General features: G+C 45.4%; 1 protein-coding gene and 1 long non-coding RNA gene across 9 annotated transcripts in view; one reads left to right on the top strand and one right to left on the bottom strand.

The window, feature by feature from the left end:
* LOC147577344 (uncharacterized) overlaps positions 1-6,521 on the bottom strand; it is a 44,850-nt gene extending 38,329 nt beyond the window's left edge. For both annotated transcript variants that reach the window (XR_015240186.1, XR_015240187.1), the window contains exons 1-2: positions 6,318-6,521; positions 2,200-6,165 (exon numbers count right to left, since the gene is read on the bottom strand). This is a non-coding gene — a long non-coding RNA (uncharacterized LOC147577344). The remainder of the gene's footprint in view (positions 1-2,199; positions 6,166-6,317) is intronic.
* Positions 6,522-6,575: 54 nt separating this feature from the next.
* The window catches only part of MASP1 (MBL associated serine protease 1), a 63,755-nt gene continuing 51,705 nt past the window's right edge, over positions 6,576-18,625 (top strand). For 3 of the 7 annotated variants that reach the window (XM_025913228.2, XM_086674956.1, XM_086674962.1), the window contains exon 1: positions 13,610-13,852. In XM_025913228.2, the coding sequence (XP_025769013.1) occupies positions 13,610-13,852 (243 nt within the window). Of the gene's footprint in view, positions 6,757-13,609; positions 13,853-17,438; positions 17,525-18,625 lie in introns of those variants that run through there. The other 4 variants (XM_086674959.1, XM_086674957.1, XM_086674958.1 and 1 more) reach the window with 4 other exon arrangements.

The following is an 18,625-nucleotide window of genomic DNA, read 5'->3' as shown; positions in this document are numbered from 1 at the left end:
AGAGAGCCAGAAGACCTAAAGAAGGCTAGTTTCTAGTTTTTGGGTTTTTTTCACTGAATAAAAGAAGGCAGGAAGCAAGAGAAGCTGATGTGTATGACCAGTTAACTCATTTCCACTGCCCACTCATAAACTTAGACTCCAGCCTAAAGAATAAGGAAGAAGGTGGGAATCAGGTTGGGCTGAGAGGTGGGAAAAGGGGAGGGTATCCTCTCTGATACAGAGCCCAAAGTAGATTCTAGAATCTATAAGCCTACTGGCAACTGATGAGGCATGAAGATTTTGCTCTTAAAGGGAGGTCCAAACACCTCAGCATACCTCTTTGTTCAATAAAACTGTGCAATAGAGAGCCAGCTGTGCTGGCCAGGCAAGGGTCATTTGGGGTCTTCCGAAAAACAAGCAAGTTTCTTTTTAAAGTACTCAGTTTCAAATAGAGTGGCCTACAACCTAACATAAAAGAGCACTGGAGTAGGAAACTCTGACTCATATCTCAGCTCACCACCTAATTTCAGTGTGACCCTGGACAACACATTTCTCTCTCTAGGCCTCTGTTACGTCACCTCAATATTATTAATCATACACGTAAAATGCCGATAATAAGGCATGCCCTTTAATGGTTATTTTCAAGAGGAAAGCGTTCTTCTCGAACATACTTTCTTCTGTTATATCCCAGAGTACACCCTCTTTGTAAAGCCACTTTGAGATCTAAAACATTAGTCCAGTATGGATAGTAATGCATCGGGTATGGTTCCACACACTGAAACAAAGAGATGTTAAAGTGTTCGAGAAAGGATACCTTTTAAAAAAAATAAAACAAAAACGAAAACAAGACAGCTAATCCAACATCATCGTTGCGAATTAGAAATCCAAAGCCCAAGGAGGACAGACAAAAAGCTCAGGACTTCTCAGTGGGTTAGGGCAGAATGTGACCTCTGTTCTCAGCATCCTGACTCATAGGCCATGCCAGGCTGCTTCTATTGTGTCCTCCCTCTAGAGCAATGCTTCCAATATTTGGCCACATTTATAATTTTTTTTCATATACATGAAAACATGTTTATTGTTATTTATTTTATATTTTTATTTAAATCTACTCCACATTTGTTTTCTTTTTTAACTGAAATCCATATATGTGAAAGTATGTTGCCACTCTAAATATAAAAATAAAAATAATGAATAAAACATTGCTAAACTCTAGAAGAATAATATGGCCTCTGCAAGACTATGAATTTGGGACCCGCCTGTCCTTGATAAAAGGGTAATTAGCATTTATGGCATAATGGCATCACCCTCAGACTTTCTTCTCAATACTATCAGGAGTGAAAGGGAAATGAAGAAGGCAGGACTTTCTTGGCATATGGTGGTGACAGACACCGAAGGTTGACTCATGCAATTTCCGTTTCCAACCCCTGTCTTCCTTGCTGCATAAGCTGTAAAACTAAGAATTGGACTTCCAGCAACCCTTGCAGTTAGTGGTAGCCATGTGACCCAACTCTGGTCTGTGGGACATAAGGAGAAGTCCACCAATTCCCTTTCCCTCTTCTTCCTTTTTTTTCTGTTTAGAATGTGGACGTGACATGTAGAGTTACAGCAGCCTTTTTGTGACCATGAGGTGGCAAGCATGAGACTAAAAGCCCATATCCTAAGGCTGGCAGAGCAAAAAAGAAAGAAAACAATGCCCAGCAGCTGCCCCAGACCTATGTCCCTCCTCACTTCTTGCTATGTGAGGAAAATAACTTCTGTTTGAACGTTAGTCGAGGTTTCTCTTATTATCTACCAAACAGAATATCAGCTTCCCCGGCACGTTTGAATCCCATGTCCGTGGCATCTGAAATCGGCCTGACACCCTGCTGGCATGTGCTTCCTGCTTTTCGAGACCCTTGTGTAAGAGAACATGGGCTAGGGCTGCCGTGACAAAGTACCACATATTTGGTGGCTTAAACAGCATAAATTTATTTCCTTATAGTTTTGGAGACCAGCACTTCAAATTCGAGGTGTGGGCAGGTGTTTTCCAGTGAAAGCTCGAGGTGTTCTTTTGAGGCACCTCTCCTTGGCTTGCAGATAGCCACTTCCTCACTGTGTCCTCATATGGTCTTTTCCTCTGTGGTGTCTGTGTCCTAATCTCCTCTTATCATAAGGACGCCAGTTACCGGTAAGATCGCCCCCCCCCCCCCCGCAGCAATGGTCCCATTTGAGCTTAATCACCTCTTCAAGTCTCTATCTCCAAATTGTCACATTCCGAGGTCCTGGGGGTTAGGGCTTCAACGTACGAATTTAGGAAGGACACACTTCAGCTCATAACAGAGCCTAATAGTTTATTTTTCAACAGATACGCTTTTTGCCTTCCCTGAACTCTTGCAGACACGTGATAGCATGGCTCATGGGTGTTCAAAGTCCACAGGCAGGATCGGGAGCCTGCAGATGAAGGGAAAGAGTCCTGGATCCGGGGTCAGGGGGCCTAGACTCCACATGTCAGTTGTCCTCTTACTGGCACGGTCTCTCTGAGCCTCAGTGTCTTCCTCTGTAAAAACATGTGACTACTACATGTAATAATGTATATGGAAGCATCTGGCACATGCTAAGGATACTTCATCAAATCTAAAATGCCATCAACTTCTGTTTGGATGATCCATCCATTGTTGTAAGTAGGGTGTTTAAGTCCCCTACCAATATTGTATTGTCATCAATTTCTTCCTCTATGTTAATAGTTGCTTTATGTTTGGGTCCTCCCATGTTGGGTGCATAAATATTTACAATTGTTAAAAAAATATATATATAAGTAAAAACTAAAATAAAATGCCATCAATGATAAGATGTACCATTATGGTGTATGTACCCAGATAGGCAAAAACATGCCATGACGACTTTTATTTTTTAATGTTTTTTTTTAATTTATTGTTGAGAGAGAACACGAGCCGGGGAGGGGCAGAGAGAGAGGGGGACAGATAATCCAAAGCGGGCTCTGCGCTGACAGCAGCGAGCCCCATGTGGGCTTGGGCCCACGAACCATGAGATCATGACCTGAGCTGAAGTCGGTTGCTCAACCGCTGAACCGACTGAGCCACCCAGGTGCCTGCCCCTAGGAGAGCTTTCAAAATTAGAGATTCAGGCTCTCCACCCCAAATTCACTGAATTTGAATCTCCTGGGATGAAGTTTAGGGATTGGTATTTCTTTAATCCCCCCCCATATTATTCTGAAAATATGATAGGCTCTGAAGCAATGGCTTTCAACATAGTCAATGTATTGTATAACCCAAAATATAATTATAAGGTGCCATCCTTGGGGCTATTTACCGGTTTCTTAGATATTCTATAGGAAGCCTGGATTTCCGACTTTGCCAACAAAATCCCATTGCCCAAATACTTGACATTTTCTAGCACATTCATGGGATTCCAGAAAGTCTCGGCTCAGGAGTCGTATATAATAAATACTCGGTACAACATATAAACCAAGCCCGGTTCTAGTGGTAGGAATGCTGTCACATTTACCCTCTTAGTGCTGTATTTCTGACCCCTGTCTTGCACTCTAACCTGGGGCTGTTGAGCCCACCTCTGTTGTTCTACATTTTAGGATTCTAAATGAGGTACTGTTAGTTGATTGGATGTATATTTTAAGCCTTTTGTCAAACTTTTAAAAACCTAGGTGAATCTTCTTAAAAATTATTTTTCTGAATACCCACGACGGAATCCTGAGCAATGTCATGTGCGATGATCGCAGATAAAGCAAGTGTCGAGATGAGTTGGCCGCTCTAGACTCGACTCTCTTCGTAGGTCATGAGAGCAACCCCCGCACCTACCTTCACGGCAGGGTTATTCCACAGTTCTCACATCCACATTCATATGTGTTCCATCATCTCAACGGGGTCCAATCCCTGAGTTTATAGTGGAGCAAACAGATGACCCTCCCCTCCCTCCCCCCAGCCGGGAAAGTCGCTGCCCAAGGTCACATACAAGTTAGCCTACTGACACCGAGCCTACTCCCAGACCAATCTCCCTTGTGTTCCTCCTACTTCTCATGGTCTGTTAATGATACTTCAGAGAGTTGTTTTTTTTTTTTTTTTTTTAATCAAAAGGTCAGGACAACATCACCAATGTCTTCTAGTCTAATGGGAAACTTCCCTGAATCTCACCCAGATCATTCACTGAGCCAGCCACACACAGTTCCTGTTTTCATGCAGATTCCATCTGAGCCTTGGCGAACTCCCAGGGAAACACATATCAGATCTGCTGTCTATTGGCAGAACTTTGGCTTAGAACGTATTTCAAATGCCTCCCATTGAACATTGGCAGCCTTGAAAAAATCTGGCCAGGAAATTATTCTGGGAAGCTCAAGTGCTCTATGACACTTACAAGGAGACGCTGATGGCTTTCTCTCCCAAGCTCTTCCCTCTGTGCCCAGAACAAATGATTGCATATTCCTGTATGTGCCCTAAATTAGGAGAGGGCCAGTCCTGCTGCCACATGAATAGAGGGAATGTCTGTGACGGGCAGGGCCCTCTGCATAGCACACTGTGCTTTGAGCCAAGTTCTTTCTCCTTCGGTTTAAAAACCCTGGGGTATTCCAAGAGAAATGCAATCCATGTGTTTCTGATTCATTTACACTTAAATCATTAAAATGTTGTTTTGCGAGAGTTATTTGATGTCTGAGGAGCCTATGAGGCTTCTTAATGGGACTTTTAAACGTTTTTTTTTTCCCCTACCCTGCCTGAAACAGAAAGCAACATTTTGCTAAAACAGTGCCTGAGTTCAAACATATTCTCTCATCTCATATATTTGCACCCACATTATCGACCACAGCCTCTCACTAATGCCAGGCCTGGCAAGACTGACATTTGAAAGTGTTAAAATAGAGAAACTGGAGAGAAAACGGAGGCAAGAAGAATTCTGGCGGTGGGGGGGGTGGGATTCAAACCCCTGTTCCCCCAAATCTGCCAAGGCAGCAGTACCCGAGCATGGAGAGTACCTGTGTCTGCGACCTGGGTTAGAATGGGCGGGGGGCCCTCTCTCAGATACACCACCAGGCAGCTAGCAAAGCACTTCCACAAACATAACCACCCTGAAGCCTCATAGCAAGCCTCCTTTCCCCGACGCAAAGCAGGATCAGAGATGTTAATAAAGTATTGGGCCCAACGGTGCACAGTCAGCTCGCACAGAAAGGAAAGATTACAGCTAAATTCGGACTCCGAGCCTACTGCTCTTTCCAGAATGCCTCAAGTGGAGCTTCCCTGTGGATGCTGTATTTGAAATGCCAGACACATTATAATATATGAGTGAGGAGCAGTGCAAGACCGTGGGTAAGGTCTCAAATTTGTCCCCTGTCGCTTTCTAACTGTGTGATCTTGGGTATACTACTTAATCTCTCTGGGCGGTTTCCTCATCTGTAAAATGGGGCTAAGCCTACTACCCAACTCTACAAGATATAAAGATGATTGAAGGAAATTAACACATTACTAGAACAGTCCCCAACACAGAGGGCTCAACAAATGTCAACTCTTGGCGGTAGTAGCAAAGGAGTAAAAAAGAGCTGGATGATCTTGGCAAGGTGTAGAACCTCTCTGAGCCTCAGTTTTCTCATCTGTAAAATGAGTACAATAGGGTGACCCTCACAAATCCTCGGGAGTACTTGAGACCATGCTTATGCTTAGCGCCGTGCCTAACACAGAAAAGCTTCTCCGCAAAATCTATTTTTCACGCCCAGACGTCTCTCTCCATATTGAGTATCGGTTGTCATTGTCGTGGGGAAGTAACTGTCTTATTATTCGGCTCGACTTAGATCTGGTGCTGCATTTCTCCACAATCTCAGGGTGTAGGCTGGTACACAGGCCCAGGTGTTTCTACACCCATAGGGTGCGGGCTATCCTGCTGTTGATGGACCCGCACTGGGCTGAATTAGATCTCCGCACACTCTGAGCTGGTAAACAGCACAAGTTTTGCTTTTAAGTGGAGGAGAACCACTAGCCAAGTGTAGGACTTGGGGCTCCCTCCCATTCCTGGCCAGTGGCTCTGTTCGCAGGAAAATCTGTTGCTGTTTGCAGGCTGTCTGAGGCTTTGGGATTTGGACCTTTTTTCTTTCCTAGTGTAGATGTCAGAATTGCCTTCTTAGTGGGTTGTTTCTGCTTCACTGGTGTCTTTTTGCTGGTGTCCTGAAGACGAGCAGAAAACTATAGCCATCTGGCAGGGGAGACTAAAGAGAAATTAGACTTTGTCCCTCTCCACCGTACACACACACACACACACACACACACACACATTCTCTCTCTCTGTCCCTCTGTCTCACACACACACACACACACACACACACACACACACACAGATACAAATACCTTTTTGAGCTTCCCAGTTATTTTCTCTGAAGAGCTGGGGCCAGCCACACAGGATAAAGGAAGGAACTGGGAGAGCAGATCTTTTCAGGAAGAAGACAGATTCTGTTCTGTCAGGTTCCTATGAGTGTGTGTAAGTGCGAGTCAGAGGAGAGAGGGAGAGAGAGGAGGGAGAGAGAGGAGGGAGAGAGAGAGAGAGAGAGAGGGAGAGACAGAGAGGAGAGAGAGGAAAAGGCAGAGGGAGAGAGGGGGAGAGGGGATCTGTTGCAGGCAGGGGAAGGCGTGACCTGAATGGAGAATGCCAGCCAATTCCAGAGACACACAGGGACCTCAGAACAAAGATAAGGCATCGCTGACACCACACCGGGGACAAGCTCACAGGAAAGTCAGACCGGGGGGACCAAGGCCAGGCAGCTAGGAGCACCCAAGGCTGGAAAATGAGGTGAGTGCCAGGGCAGGAGTGGGCACGGGTGCCCTTTCAGGAACCAGGTGTCAAGCAGCCCTGGAGAGTTTGACCTTGTCTCTAGGCAGACTCACCTGGGTGTCCTGGGGGTGTTGCAGGGGTTCTTGTCAATCCTTGGGGCTTTGAGAAGGGAGATGTGGGCTGGGCGCTGCCCTGGGACGGCGGGGACACCCCAGCTCGAAACAGGAGACTTTGTGCAAATCCTGCCGGGACACTGCCGAAGCTCAGTTTCCCCCTCTGCCAGCACAGGGTGCTGTCTGCTGGCAGATGTGACTTTCCTCCGGTGCCCGCAAGGCTGATTTTTTGTTTTCCTCCTCTGCAAAGAGCACTGATTTATCTCTTCCAACACTTTGTGAGTTAGGTATGAGTTTGTGTGTTTATTTGTTCGGACCGGAAAAGAAACCAGCTTCCCACAGCTCAGCTCTGTGGTTTCTTAAACCTTCAGAAGTTTGCCAGTCAAAACCTCAATTTAGAAGACGAAAAACCTGTCCCCATTTTACAGTTCCTTATAAATTTCTGCATTTCTCACTGAAATCAGAGGCAGCTGGTGGCATGAATCAGGCTATGAATTGCACAGAATGGCTCTTAAAGGGATACCACAAATTAAAAAAAAAAAAAAAAAGAAAAGAAAAAAAAAAGGAGTCTTTGGCGTTCTAAATCTAGGACTCTAAATTCTAATTGTTTTTAAACTCTTCAAGATTTCCTATTCCTCAGCTTATACTTAAGAGTTACTTGATCCTTCTTACCAGGCATTTCTTCTAAGTTTTCCTCTGCGAGTCTCAAAACCCAGCCAGTGCAATTATTTTTACTATTTCTAAGCGTTAATGCTGTTAAAAATACAGGGGGAAAAAGACAGAAAAAGAAAAACACCCTGCAGATGTGTTAAGTCCCCGAGCACCTCTTTTCCCATTGATTTTCTTCTCAATTGGAAAAAGAGTTTCTATTTGTTTCTCTTCTGCAAAGTCACCTAGCAACTTTTCTGGGTCTGGGGCCACTGGGGGGCTTCAGACTGTGTTAACTCTTTGGGCTCAGATTACCTGTGGTTCAGAGAAATAATCAGGTGTTTACGATTCATTCGATCTGTTCTTTTAAAATCCATTGTAGCGTTAAGCTTCCCATCGAACTTCGTTTTCCTTTATCCTGCAAAAAGATAGGATTTCTGTTCATCTACGTGGAGTGACAATTTGACTGATGTGTCACTATTCAAATCCTGCTGTACCAGCCAATGCCCCAGCATGCCAACATACAGGCTGATTTACAGTCCTGTATCATCCCTTAGTGCAGAACCTCTCTCCTCCTTATTTTCCACCTGAAGCCCCCGACTGTTCAAGCCACAGCTCAAACATGATGTCCTCTGCCCTGGCCAACATCCCCAACATAAGCATCCTGTCCTTTGCATGGTCTCTGTTCCTGGGAGCTACATCTCTTTTCGTCTTTGTAATATTTCACCGCTCAATTATCTATCTCCTCATCCAAGACTGAATGCTCCTTAAGGTATAGGCTCTAGGTCTGTTTATCTTAGTGTGCCCAGCCCCTAGCGTAATGTCTGTTTCCTATTAGGCATTCAAAAAATAGTAGCTGAACAGAATTCAGTTGGCGACCAGTGGAGACGTGCTCTGCTAGAAGTCTCCAAAGGGTCTTGCCTCTCGGGGACACAGCACTTCAGAGTTTGAGAAGCACTTTTATAGGCCTGTCTCATCTGGTCTTCAGATTTTAGATGAGATGAGGATTCACGGAGAAGTGGGGATAAAAGCAGTTAAGCAACTTGCCCGAGGCCACCCTGATGATCTTGAAAAGGCTCCGACTCATACTTGGGTCTTTGGACTCCCAGTCCAAGATTTTTTTCTGCTACATTCCACCAGACTCTCAACCAAGTGTGTTATCCTATACCAAGAGCTCTTGATTCTAGCTGTACATTAGGATCATCTGTGATGCTTTCAAAAGGGCCGATGACCAGACCTCACTCCAGACCAATTAAACTAGAATTTGTTGGGGAGGGGCTTTGTTATTAGTATCTTTTTTTTTTTTTTAATTTCTACATAAAGCCATGAGTTTTTTAATTATTTTTCACAGGATTAATTGCTTTGGCCAAATGCCTGGGCATGATATGGGCATGGACCCAGCAGGTTCCTCTGTTAGCTTTTGTGATTCCCTTCTTCTGTGGAAGCTAATTCACCATCTGCTGTTGAGCATTACATACCACTTCTTGGGATATCCTTTTCATCATCCGTCAAATAAGGGCATTGTCCAAGGGATCTATCTATACAGTGGCTTTCAACTCTTCTACTTAAAAAAGCTTTGGTGCAGTGTAGGTTGAAGTGAGGGGAGGGAATGAAGAGGATAGAAAGTGCTATTTCTTCCGCAATCATTGACACACACACAGGCATTTTGTGCACTCCGGAGAGCCTCCTCGTGCAGGGGGGTCCATCAAGTCCCAGCTTTATGTATTATGTTTGACATCTCAAGCAAATGTAGCTAAACTTTTTGATTAGCTCAAGAATAGGTCGCAGGTGTGGGGAATTGTACAGCCAGTGCCTGGTGTGTAAGAAGCAAAAAACATTCAGAGAGTGTCACGGGAAACAAAAGAGGCCACTTGTATTCTTCGATCAGCAGCTCCTAAAGCAAGCAAGCATATGCTCAAGCCCATTATGTGCAAGGAGGTATTTGTTTCCTATGTTTGAAACTGTCTTGAGATGCAAACAAAATAGAACAGAAAGCTTTGCAGGCCTTCCTCCCACACTGGCTGGTTACCTACCACATGTGGGCCTTTGAGGCTGAATGGGGCTGTCAGCCGTCAACTCTTGACAAAACCAGCATTAGGAGGCTCCGAGTCTCCTCCATGCGGTCTGGAAAAAGCAGGCATGGAGAAAGTTGACCTTTCAGCCTTGCATAATCTGGGTGTCGCTATTGCAGGAAAGTCCAGCTTGGGAGCCAAAGCTCTTTCCTAACCGCTGCTTTTCGGGAAGCAGCATGATGGGAGTAATTATCACTAACATTTGCTGAGGGCTGGACGGTTAACAAAGCACTTTCTAATTAATCCTCCTTTACTCTGATAGCAGCCCTAAGGGAAGTCATTATCACCACTTACTGGATGAGGAAACCGAGGCATTACCTGGCTTCCCCAAGGTGGGGCAGAGAAATCAAGTCAAAGGCTGGACTTGAATCTAGCTCTTCTGACCCAAGACCAGTGCCCTCCCCTCCCCAGGCGGAACTGAACCAGAACTCCCCGCCCTGGTAGCATCGGTACATTTCCTCGCTTGAATGTGGGGCTGCCTGGGGCCTGAAAGATAGAGTTTCTGGACTCCTCTTTCCTGTGAGTGCACTGAAGAGCTTGGACTTAGGCCTTCCCTTCTGTCTGCCTTGGAGGCCCTCCCTCCTAGATTGGTTTTTAGAAAATATTGACACTGGCAACTGGATTAAAACATTTTGTTTCCTTTGTTGAAATCTTACATGTTACTATTGTAGGGACCTTGGAAAAAATTTAAATAACTTCATTATTTTCTTTTTCTTGAAAAAACAGTACAGCGGGGCGCCTGGGTGGCTCAGTCGGTTAAGCGTCCGACTTCGCTCAGGTCATGATCTCACAGTTCGTGGGTTCGAGCCCTGCATGGGGCTTGTGCTGACAGCTCGGAGCCTGGAGCCTGCTTCAGATTCTGTGTCTCCCTCTCTGCCCGTCCCCCACTCACACTCTGTCTCTCTCTGTCTCTCAAACATAAATAAACATTAAAAAAATTTTTTTTAAAAAGAAAGAAAAAACAGTACAGGGTCCTTCCTGACAAGTGTGAACATTTCATATACACAAAGATGACATTTAAAATATTTATATTCCCATTTTAGAGATAACCACTGTTAATATCCTGTTAATATCCTTCTAGGCCTTTTGCATTTACCTATTTACCTTTTATGTAAATACAATATTGAGATGGCTAGATAATCTATATTTACAGTTATCTTGTGTTACATCTTCAAAAATTCATATATGTGTATATATGCATCTGTGTGCTGTGGAGGGAGAGTTGGTAGAAACAACTTTCTGATTAGCAATGATGGAATCATTATAATAGTACCTGTTTATGCCTGGAGGATAGGTTCCTAGACCCTCACTGGATAACTGAAACCACAGATAGCAGGGAACGCTGCTAGGAAATACAATGTATTTCCTCTATATACATACCTAGGATCAAGTTTAATTTATAAATTGGGCACAGTAAGAGGGGCCCTGGATGGTTCAGTCAGTTAAGCGATCGACTCTTGATTTCAGCTCAGGTCATGACCTCACAGTTCGTGAGTTCCATCCACCTAGTCCAGCTCTGTGCTGACAATGGGGAGTCTGCTTGGATTTCTCTCTCCCTGCTCCTCTCCTGTTCTCTCTCTCTCTCTTTCTCAAAATAAATAAACTTTAAAAATTAGACACAAGAAGAGATTAACAATAGTAACTAATAATAAAATAGAACACTTATAATATACTGCAATAAAATCACCTGCATGTGGTCTCTCTTTCTCAAAGTATCTTTAAAATTTTTTTAATGTTTATTAATTTTTGAGAGAGAGAGAGAGAGAGAGAGAGAGAGTGAACAGGGGAAGAGCAGAGAGAGAGGGAGACAGAATCCGGAGCAGGCTCCAGGCTCCGAGCTGCCAGCACGGAGCCCGACGCGGGGCTCGAACTCACAAGCCGTGAGATCATGACCTGAGCTGAAGCTGGACGCCCAACCGACTGAGTCACCCAGGCGCCCCGATATAAGTCTTTCTCAAAATATCTTAACTGTACTGTACTCATCCTTCTTAGGATACAGAGATGATAAAATGCCTATGTGATGAGATGAAATGAGGAAAATGATGTAGGTACTGTGATGTAGCATTAGGTTATTGCTGACCTTTGGACAATATGTCAGAAGGAGGATCATCTTGCTTCTGAACTGGGTCTGACCAGGGGTAACTGAAACCACAAAAAATGAGGTCGTAGATAAAGCGGGATTACTGTCATCCAAAGATGCTGGCATAATTTCCCAGTATTGACTTCGGCTGTAGAAGACTCGGGCACACTTTCATCCATCCATCCATCCATCCATTCATTCATTCATTCATTTTATTCTCCCATCACCTATTTTTTTTTCTTTTTTTTTTTTTTTAAATTTTTTTTAACATTTATTTATTTTTGGGACAGAGAGAGACAGAGCATGAACGGGGGAGGGGCAGAGAGAGAGAGGGAGACACAGAATCGGAAGCAGGCTCCAGGCTCCGAGCCATCAGCCCAGAGCCCGACGCGGGGCTCGAACTCACAAACCGCGAGATCGTGACCTGAGCTGAAGTCGGACGCTTAACCGACTGAGCCACCCAGGCGCCCCTCCCATCACCTATTTTATACCAGGCTGTATACTAGGCCCTTTATATACATCATCTCTAATGCTCATGGGAGTCCTATAATTAGAGATGATACTCCCCACGTAACAGATGAGGAAACTGGGACTCAGAGAGACTTATCTGGTATTTCACAGCCAGTGAGTAGAAGAGTTGGGATTTGAACCCAAATATCCGTCGCCCCAGGGGCTGCATCTGAAGCAGCCCAGGGTGATGCAGGCAGAAAGGAAGCATGTAAGGGGAGCTGTGGGATCTGGAGGTGTGATGAGTGCACCATAGCCTGGGAATCTGTGAGCTGGGTGGTGGAAGATAAATAAGACAAGCAGACGAAGAATGGGGATGGTACGCGCAAGGGGGCCGAGGCGTGGACAGGCATGGCATGCTTTCAGAATGACATGTCAGGGCACAGCTGGCCCCGAGCTGAGGCTGGACCCGCAGATCAGCCCTAGATCAGAACGGGCTCGTCCACGATCCCAGGGACAGAGGCCTGATCCCACAGTGAAGCCGCATGGTCATGTGTGTTTTGGAAAATCAACTTCAGCAGCAAAGGGCTGAATGGTATCAAGTGGGGGACAGGGAGATTACTTAGGGTGCAATAACAATAGGCCAGATAAGAACGTGTAACGTAATTGATGGAAGAGAAGCGGATGACCTGACATATGAAGCAGAATAAAGAGGACTTAGGCAAGACGTTCATGAGCCGGGTTTGGGGTGTTTGAGCTCAAGGTCCTCGGGTCTTGCAGAGGAACAATCTATTAGAGGCCTGCTGTGGTGCATATTGACCATTCAGGTTTTGACTAGCTGTGGACATTCTGCCTCACCATTGCCTCCGCCACTTGGGGTGTGTTCTGTGAGTTTTACTGGGTTTTCCTTGCCCCTGAAGCAATTTTTTTAACAGTCCGTTATCTCTGATTCCTACAGCTGGAAATAAGTTGCAGGGTTTTGATCCTTTGATCGGAACACTTACCCAAGGGGGGAACATGTTTTGCTTACTCTTTCGTAATTCCAAACGTTGCGTACCTTGACCGATTTTGTCGAATCTGTTCGAGGTCCTGCAAGATCCCATCCTGGAGCATAAGTCTCCTCCCAACATTACCACGTCACTGTTACTCACTTTTGACAAAACTGAATCCAGAGTCCAAGATCCTTAAATGAAGCTGAGTTGAAGGAAGGACATCCACTTTTACCTAATCATGAAACTTAAGTTTTCAACAGTAACATGATACGTGTCAGAGTCGCGACTAGGGGACTTTCTAGGAGAGCTGGATACTGTTAACAAACCTTCAGAAGAGCACAGCTAGAAGAAACCTTAGGAATCATGGAGCTACCATCTCCCTGATGGTAAGCAAGCCCAGAGTGGGGAGGAGTACCCACAACACGTCAGCGGCAGAGATCTGCCAACAACGTGGTCTCCTGGTTGCGGACTTAGTTAAGTGGTGAGGACCTGTGTCCATGAACGTAAGTAGATCCACTCATGTCTTTCAGGTGGCTCCTTCTCTGTCACGCTCTGTGCCTCTCCTTGTTGAAAGCTTCGGCCCACACCGTGGAGCTTAACAATATGTTTGGTCAGATCCAGTCACCTGGCTATCCAGACTCCTATCCGAGTGATTCAGAGGTGACTTGGAATATCACTGTTCCAGAGGGATTTCGGATCAAGCTTTACTTCATGCACTTCAACTTGGAGTCCTCCTACCTTTGTGAATATGACTATGTGAAGGTGAGACCCCTGATATTCCCTCACTGCGCCAGGTTCTCTACTGGGAGTCAGAGAAGAATTAAACACTGTGTTTTCCCTCCCAGGGTAGCAGTCCAGTGAGGAAGGCACACAAAGTTACAACATGATGAACGAAGGTTGGGGTGATATGCTAGGTGCAGGCTGAGTGGGAGATCTAGAAAGGACCACAAGGGAAACTGAGGCTGGCAAGGTGTAACTCAGCCAAACGTAACCTCCCCTGTTTTCTTTCTGTTCTCGAAGTCCTTAATGTTTCCACTAACCTCTGCTCCAAGGTCACCTTTACAAGCAGCGAGAAAAGGGCAGAGACCCCAGAGTAAGCATAACCAGACTGACACACAGCATAATGATGTCCAAAGCTGAGGCATTTGAAAGCCTTGCCTACTTCCCTAAGTAATGATCAGGTACTTGGGAAGGCTGGGTATACAGTAGCAGACAGTGGGAGGTGAGATCAGGTTGGATTGGGGTGAGATTCTGAAGGGTCTTGAATGTGATGCTGAGAAGTTTAGGTTTTCTCTGCAAAGGGTGTGGGCAAGGTTGGGGGGTCAGAATCAGAAGTGCATGTAAAGATCATGTGGAAGAGGAACAGGAAATGATTACAGCATCCAAGCAATATTGCCTCAACTTTAGAGGGACCCCACAAACATTTCCATGGATGGGAAGCTGTTCTCTGAAAGTAGGGCTGAGAAAGGTTGGAGTACGTCTGGGAGATCAAGTTTCTTAAGGTTGTATCTGGCTCAAAAAGGTGTGGAGACCTACTAATCTACTTTCTAAGCTCTCTCTGGCTTTCTGGAAAAGTTCTCACCAAATCATTCCAGAGTAGATTTTATATATTTTCAGTCTTATCGTAGTCTCTGATTTCTACAGCCAGGAATTCAACAAAAGTTAACCTTGTATTAACCAGAATTTTTGACAACAGCAAAGCAGTGAGTTTACAATGTACATTGATACTTGAAATCTCATTCAATCTTTAAAAAAATTCTATAAGACAGGCACTTCACAGGCAAAGAAACAAACCCAAGAAGGTGAAGCGGTGGGTCAATTTACAAACCCATGTCTTGTGACTTTCATTTCCATGTTCTTTTGGCTACACCAAACGAACGGCTCTCAGGTCACACTCCACTGGGCCCCAGGATACTGCAGGGGCTTATAAGACCACTGTGGGGGTAGAGGAGGCTGATAAGTGGGACTATGAATCCCCACCCTGTTTAAATTTATTTTAAATGTTGTGTATTGCTTATTTTATACATTGGGTCTCCACCAACTATCTCATTTACGGCAAGGTTTCTAAGATTAAAAACTTTCCCAGATTGGTGGTCTACGACAGAGTGTCTTAGCTTCAGCGCTGTGGATATTTTGAGCCAGATCATTCTTTGCTGAGGAAAACCGTTTTGCGAATTATAGGATTGTTAGCAGCATCCCTGGTTTCTACTCACTAGATGCCAGTAGCACTCCCCCTCCAGTTGTGACAACCAAAAACACCTCTGGAAGTTGCCTATATCTCCAGAGGGACAGCATCTCCTAGTTTGAGAACCACTGCTCATTGTGATGCCGCCCCTCTGTGAACGTCCTATGCTAGGGACGATGAGAATTTAAAGATACAAAAGATCTGGTCCCTCACAGGGAGATGCGAGCCTAGAAGAGTGGCCATTGCATAAGATGGAAAAGAATAATGACAATAAAAGATTGACAGATCAAGAATGAGAAGAGGTAGATCTGGATGCTCTAGGAGATGATGTGGGTTGGCAATCTAGACTGACATATAGTTTCCCTAAATTAATTAAAAATGGAGCCAACTGGTCAGAGTCACAGGGATCCAGCAAGCAGTATTGAGCAAGACTTGAAGTGTTCATCATCCTAAATTGAAATTTCTGACAAATACATTAGTTATGTCTTCCAGGATGTAATCTAGCCTCTGCCATAGCCAGACTCCAGGAGAAGATGCATTATGGGTAGGGGACATTAGGTTGGCAGACTCTTCCAGGCCATTCCCCCAACTAATGCTGGTCATAAAACCATGGCATCCTCAAATATTTGGATTAGAAAGTGGTCTTAACCAGAAGGAAAATGACGAAACATTGGCTTAATACAACAGTAGGTTCCATAGGTTTAAACAAGGTTAGATGTGAACTTCCTAACTGCTTTCTTCTTATTTTCAAACATGTCAACCATCTAGAATTTTTTTGCAGTGGAAAAAAAACCAAAAAACTTGCTTTTGCTAGTAGCTGAGGCCTTAAGACTGTGGAAATTACAGAATTTTTTTCGTTAGCTGTAACAATGACTTACTTTCATTATCCACCCCCCTTCCTCCACCCGGAGAATTGACTCTCAATTCATATACACTGAGCAATCATTTCTCACCAGTTTTCCTCTTGTTCAGACAGATGCCAAGCTTGACCTTGTTAGGACTCCTTTATAGAGATAATAAACACACAGCAGAGGATTTAACTCATTCCTTTGTCCCAAATAAATGGAGTCTCCTGGCAAGGCAGATTAAGGAGCTGACATCAGCTGCATTTTGTAATGGGAAAAAAACGACAAGGCACTTTTCCAGTCCAACAATAGAACCCAAAGACCTCTTCTGACACTGAATTAAGGACCCTGGAGTATTCTACCCAAAGCTTGACCTTTATAGCTGAAGAATACTTGGGAAACTAATTGATAGTTTCTATCAGGGACTGTGAGACACCTTCAAGAAAGTCCAGGCAGACGGAGGTAGGTCCTCTGGAAGGGCAGCATGGTCCTGGATGCTTGCCCGGGATCCAGGAAACGCCTGGTCTAGTCCCCAGTCTGCCACTGACTCCTGAATGAAGGAAACGTTATAGCACTCTCTTCACTCCAGAATAAGACTGTGACCCCTGGGCATAGCAAGGAAGCAGTCTGCTACCTGAAGTGCCCCACAGTCCTTGCGTCTCTGGTTCAGACACCTTTTCCCAATTCGAAAAGGGATTCATGTAGTGGGCAGGGAGGGCAAGATGTATCTCTCTTCTTGTGCTGACTGCCTTCCAGAATGTTACCCCAGGCATCAGCATTAGCCTCCCTACAGAGGTTCCAACGGCCACGGGACCTGAGCAGGCCTCCCCTCACAGGACGTTGCACCCTTGTTGGCTGGTAACTCATGCTAACATAGCAACACGCTCTGTGCCCCTGCCCACAGGCACCTGGCGGAGTTCCTGTCTGGAGTCATGAACTCCCAGAACGTCAAGTTGCCTCGGCCCTCAGGAGACTCAGTTAATCCCCCACTGTTGTTGTTATTATTGTTTTTCAAACATTTCCGCCCCGTGAAAGTTTTCGTCTAACAAATTTCTGGGAGGCGCGATAGAGAAAACAGAAGAGTGGCCGGCGGGTGGAAGGTGGCTCTGAAGCTCACTCATCCTCCTGGGGCACCCTGAAGGTCAGCATTTATGACTTGAATACTGCTTTAGTCCCCACCGGACAGAAGAGGAGCCTGGGAGCTCCAAATTCTGGCACAAGGCTAGTACTCTGGCCTCTGAACTTCCAAACCCAGAAGCCTTCCACATACAGTTGAAATCCATTCACTTCTAACTGCCCCCCTCCCTCTGCCCTCCAGAAAAGGTGCCTTTCCTGGCTATGAATGAGAGGGAAGCTCCTTCCCTTCCATCTGAATAAAGCAGGAACATGCCATGTCACTCCTGGGTAAGTCAACATTCCTCTCCAAAGTTCTATTTTCTCATCTGTTCCACGATGGGGTGACATGAGATGATCCCTAAAGTCTCTTAAATTCCTAGACTCTAACCCTAATGCTCCTCACCAGAACTTTCCAGATGACCCCACCAAACCCTCACTGTCCTAGTTAGGATAATGCCAGAAAATGGTAATAATATGTTACAACATCCACTTCTCCAAGTTCTGTGGCCATAAGCATTCCAATGAGAGCCTACCGTCCGCAGGGGATGTCATTTAGAGAAAACTTGTAAACACGCCATGCCACCACTGTCCTTTCCCAAGCAACTTTAAATATCCCTGATGTCCCTTTGGTGGGACATTATCCCCTATTTTGAGGCTTTTACACTCTGTGACTGAATTCCCCTGGCAGGCCTAGGAGTAGATTTAAAGCACCCTCGAGCTCACAGGGACCCTTGCTGGCCCAGCCTAAACACACAGACACAGACTGTCCTTCCCACCCAGGCCCATCAGGGTAACAATAATGGAACTGCTGACTCCATAGTTCAGAGGCTTGAAGAAGAGCAGGACCCCAAGGCTGTGGTCCGGATGCTCTCATTTTATGAAAATTCCTCTCTGGCCTGATTTCCCGCAGTCCTTGGTCTTCGAGGCGTGTGCACATCTGCACGACAGCATCTGCTTCCTTGGAATGTGGCTGCAATGTGTGGATTCCTGCAGCGCACAGATGAGGCAGATGAGTCACAGCTGGTTAGCACTGCAGGCACGGGACACAGCACGGACGCTGGCTGTGGTGGAGTCAGAAGGGTTGGACTCTTGGGGTCATTCTCCACTCACTAGCCTTGGGCAAGTGAGTATTTCTAGAGGGGATTCAACTTCCTCTTCTCTCATACAAGGGAAGTTGAAACAGACAGTCTCCAAAGCCACCCCGGCCCGGATATTCTATGCATCTAAGACCTCAGAAATCATGGTTCAACTCCACGACCAGACCAGCATGACCGAAGCCTAGGGAAGGGGCCATTCATTGGCCAGGGCCACACTGAGAATTTTTATCTCAAGACTCTCAGTCTTTTCTTCTTTAAAAAAAAAAAAAAAAAATTGGGGCCTGGGTGGCTC

Source organism: Puma concolor, chromosome C2, assembly GCF_028749965.1.
Source record: "Puma concolor isolate L17-30 chromosome C2, mPumCon1.1.hap2, whole genome shotgun sequence".
NCBI lineage: Eukaryota > Metazoa > Chordata > Mammalia > Carnivora > Felidae > Puma > Puma concolor.
This window is presented reverse-complemented; position numbering and strand designations above follow the sequence as displayed.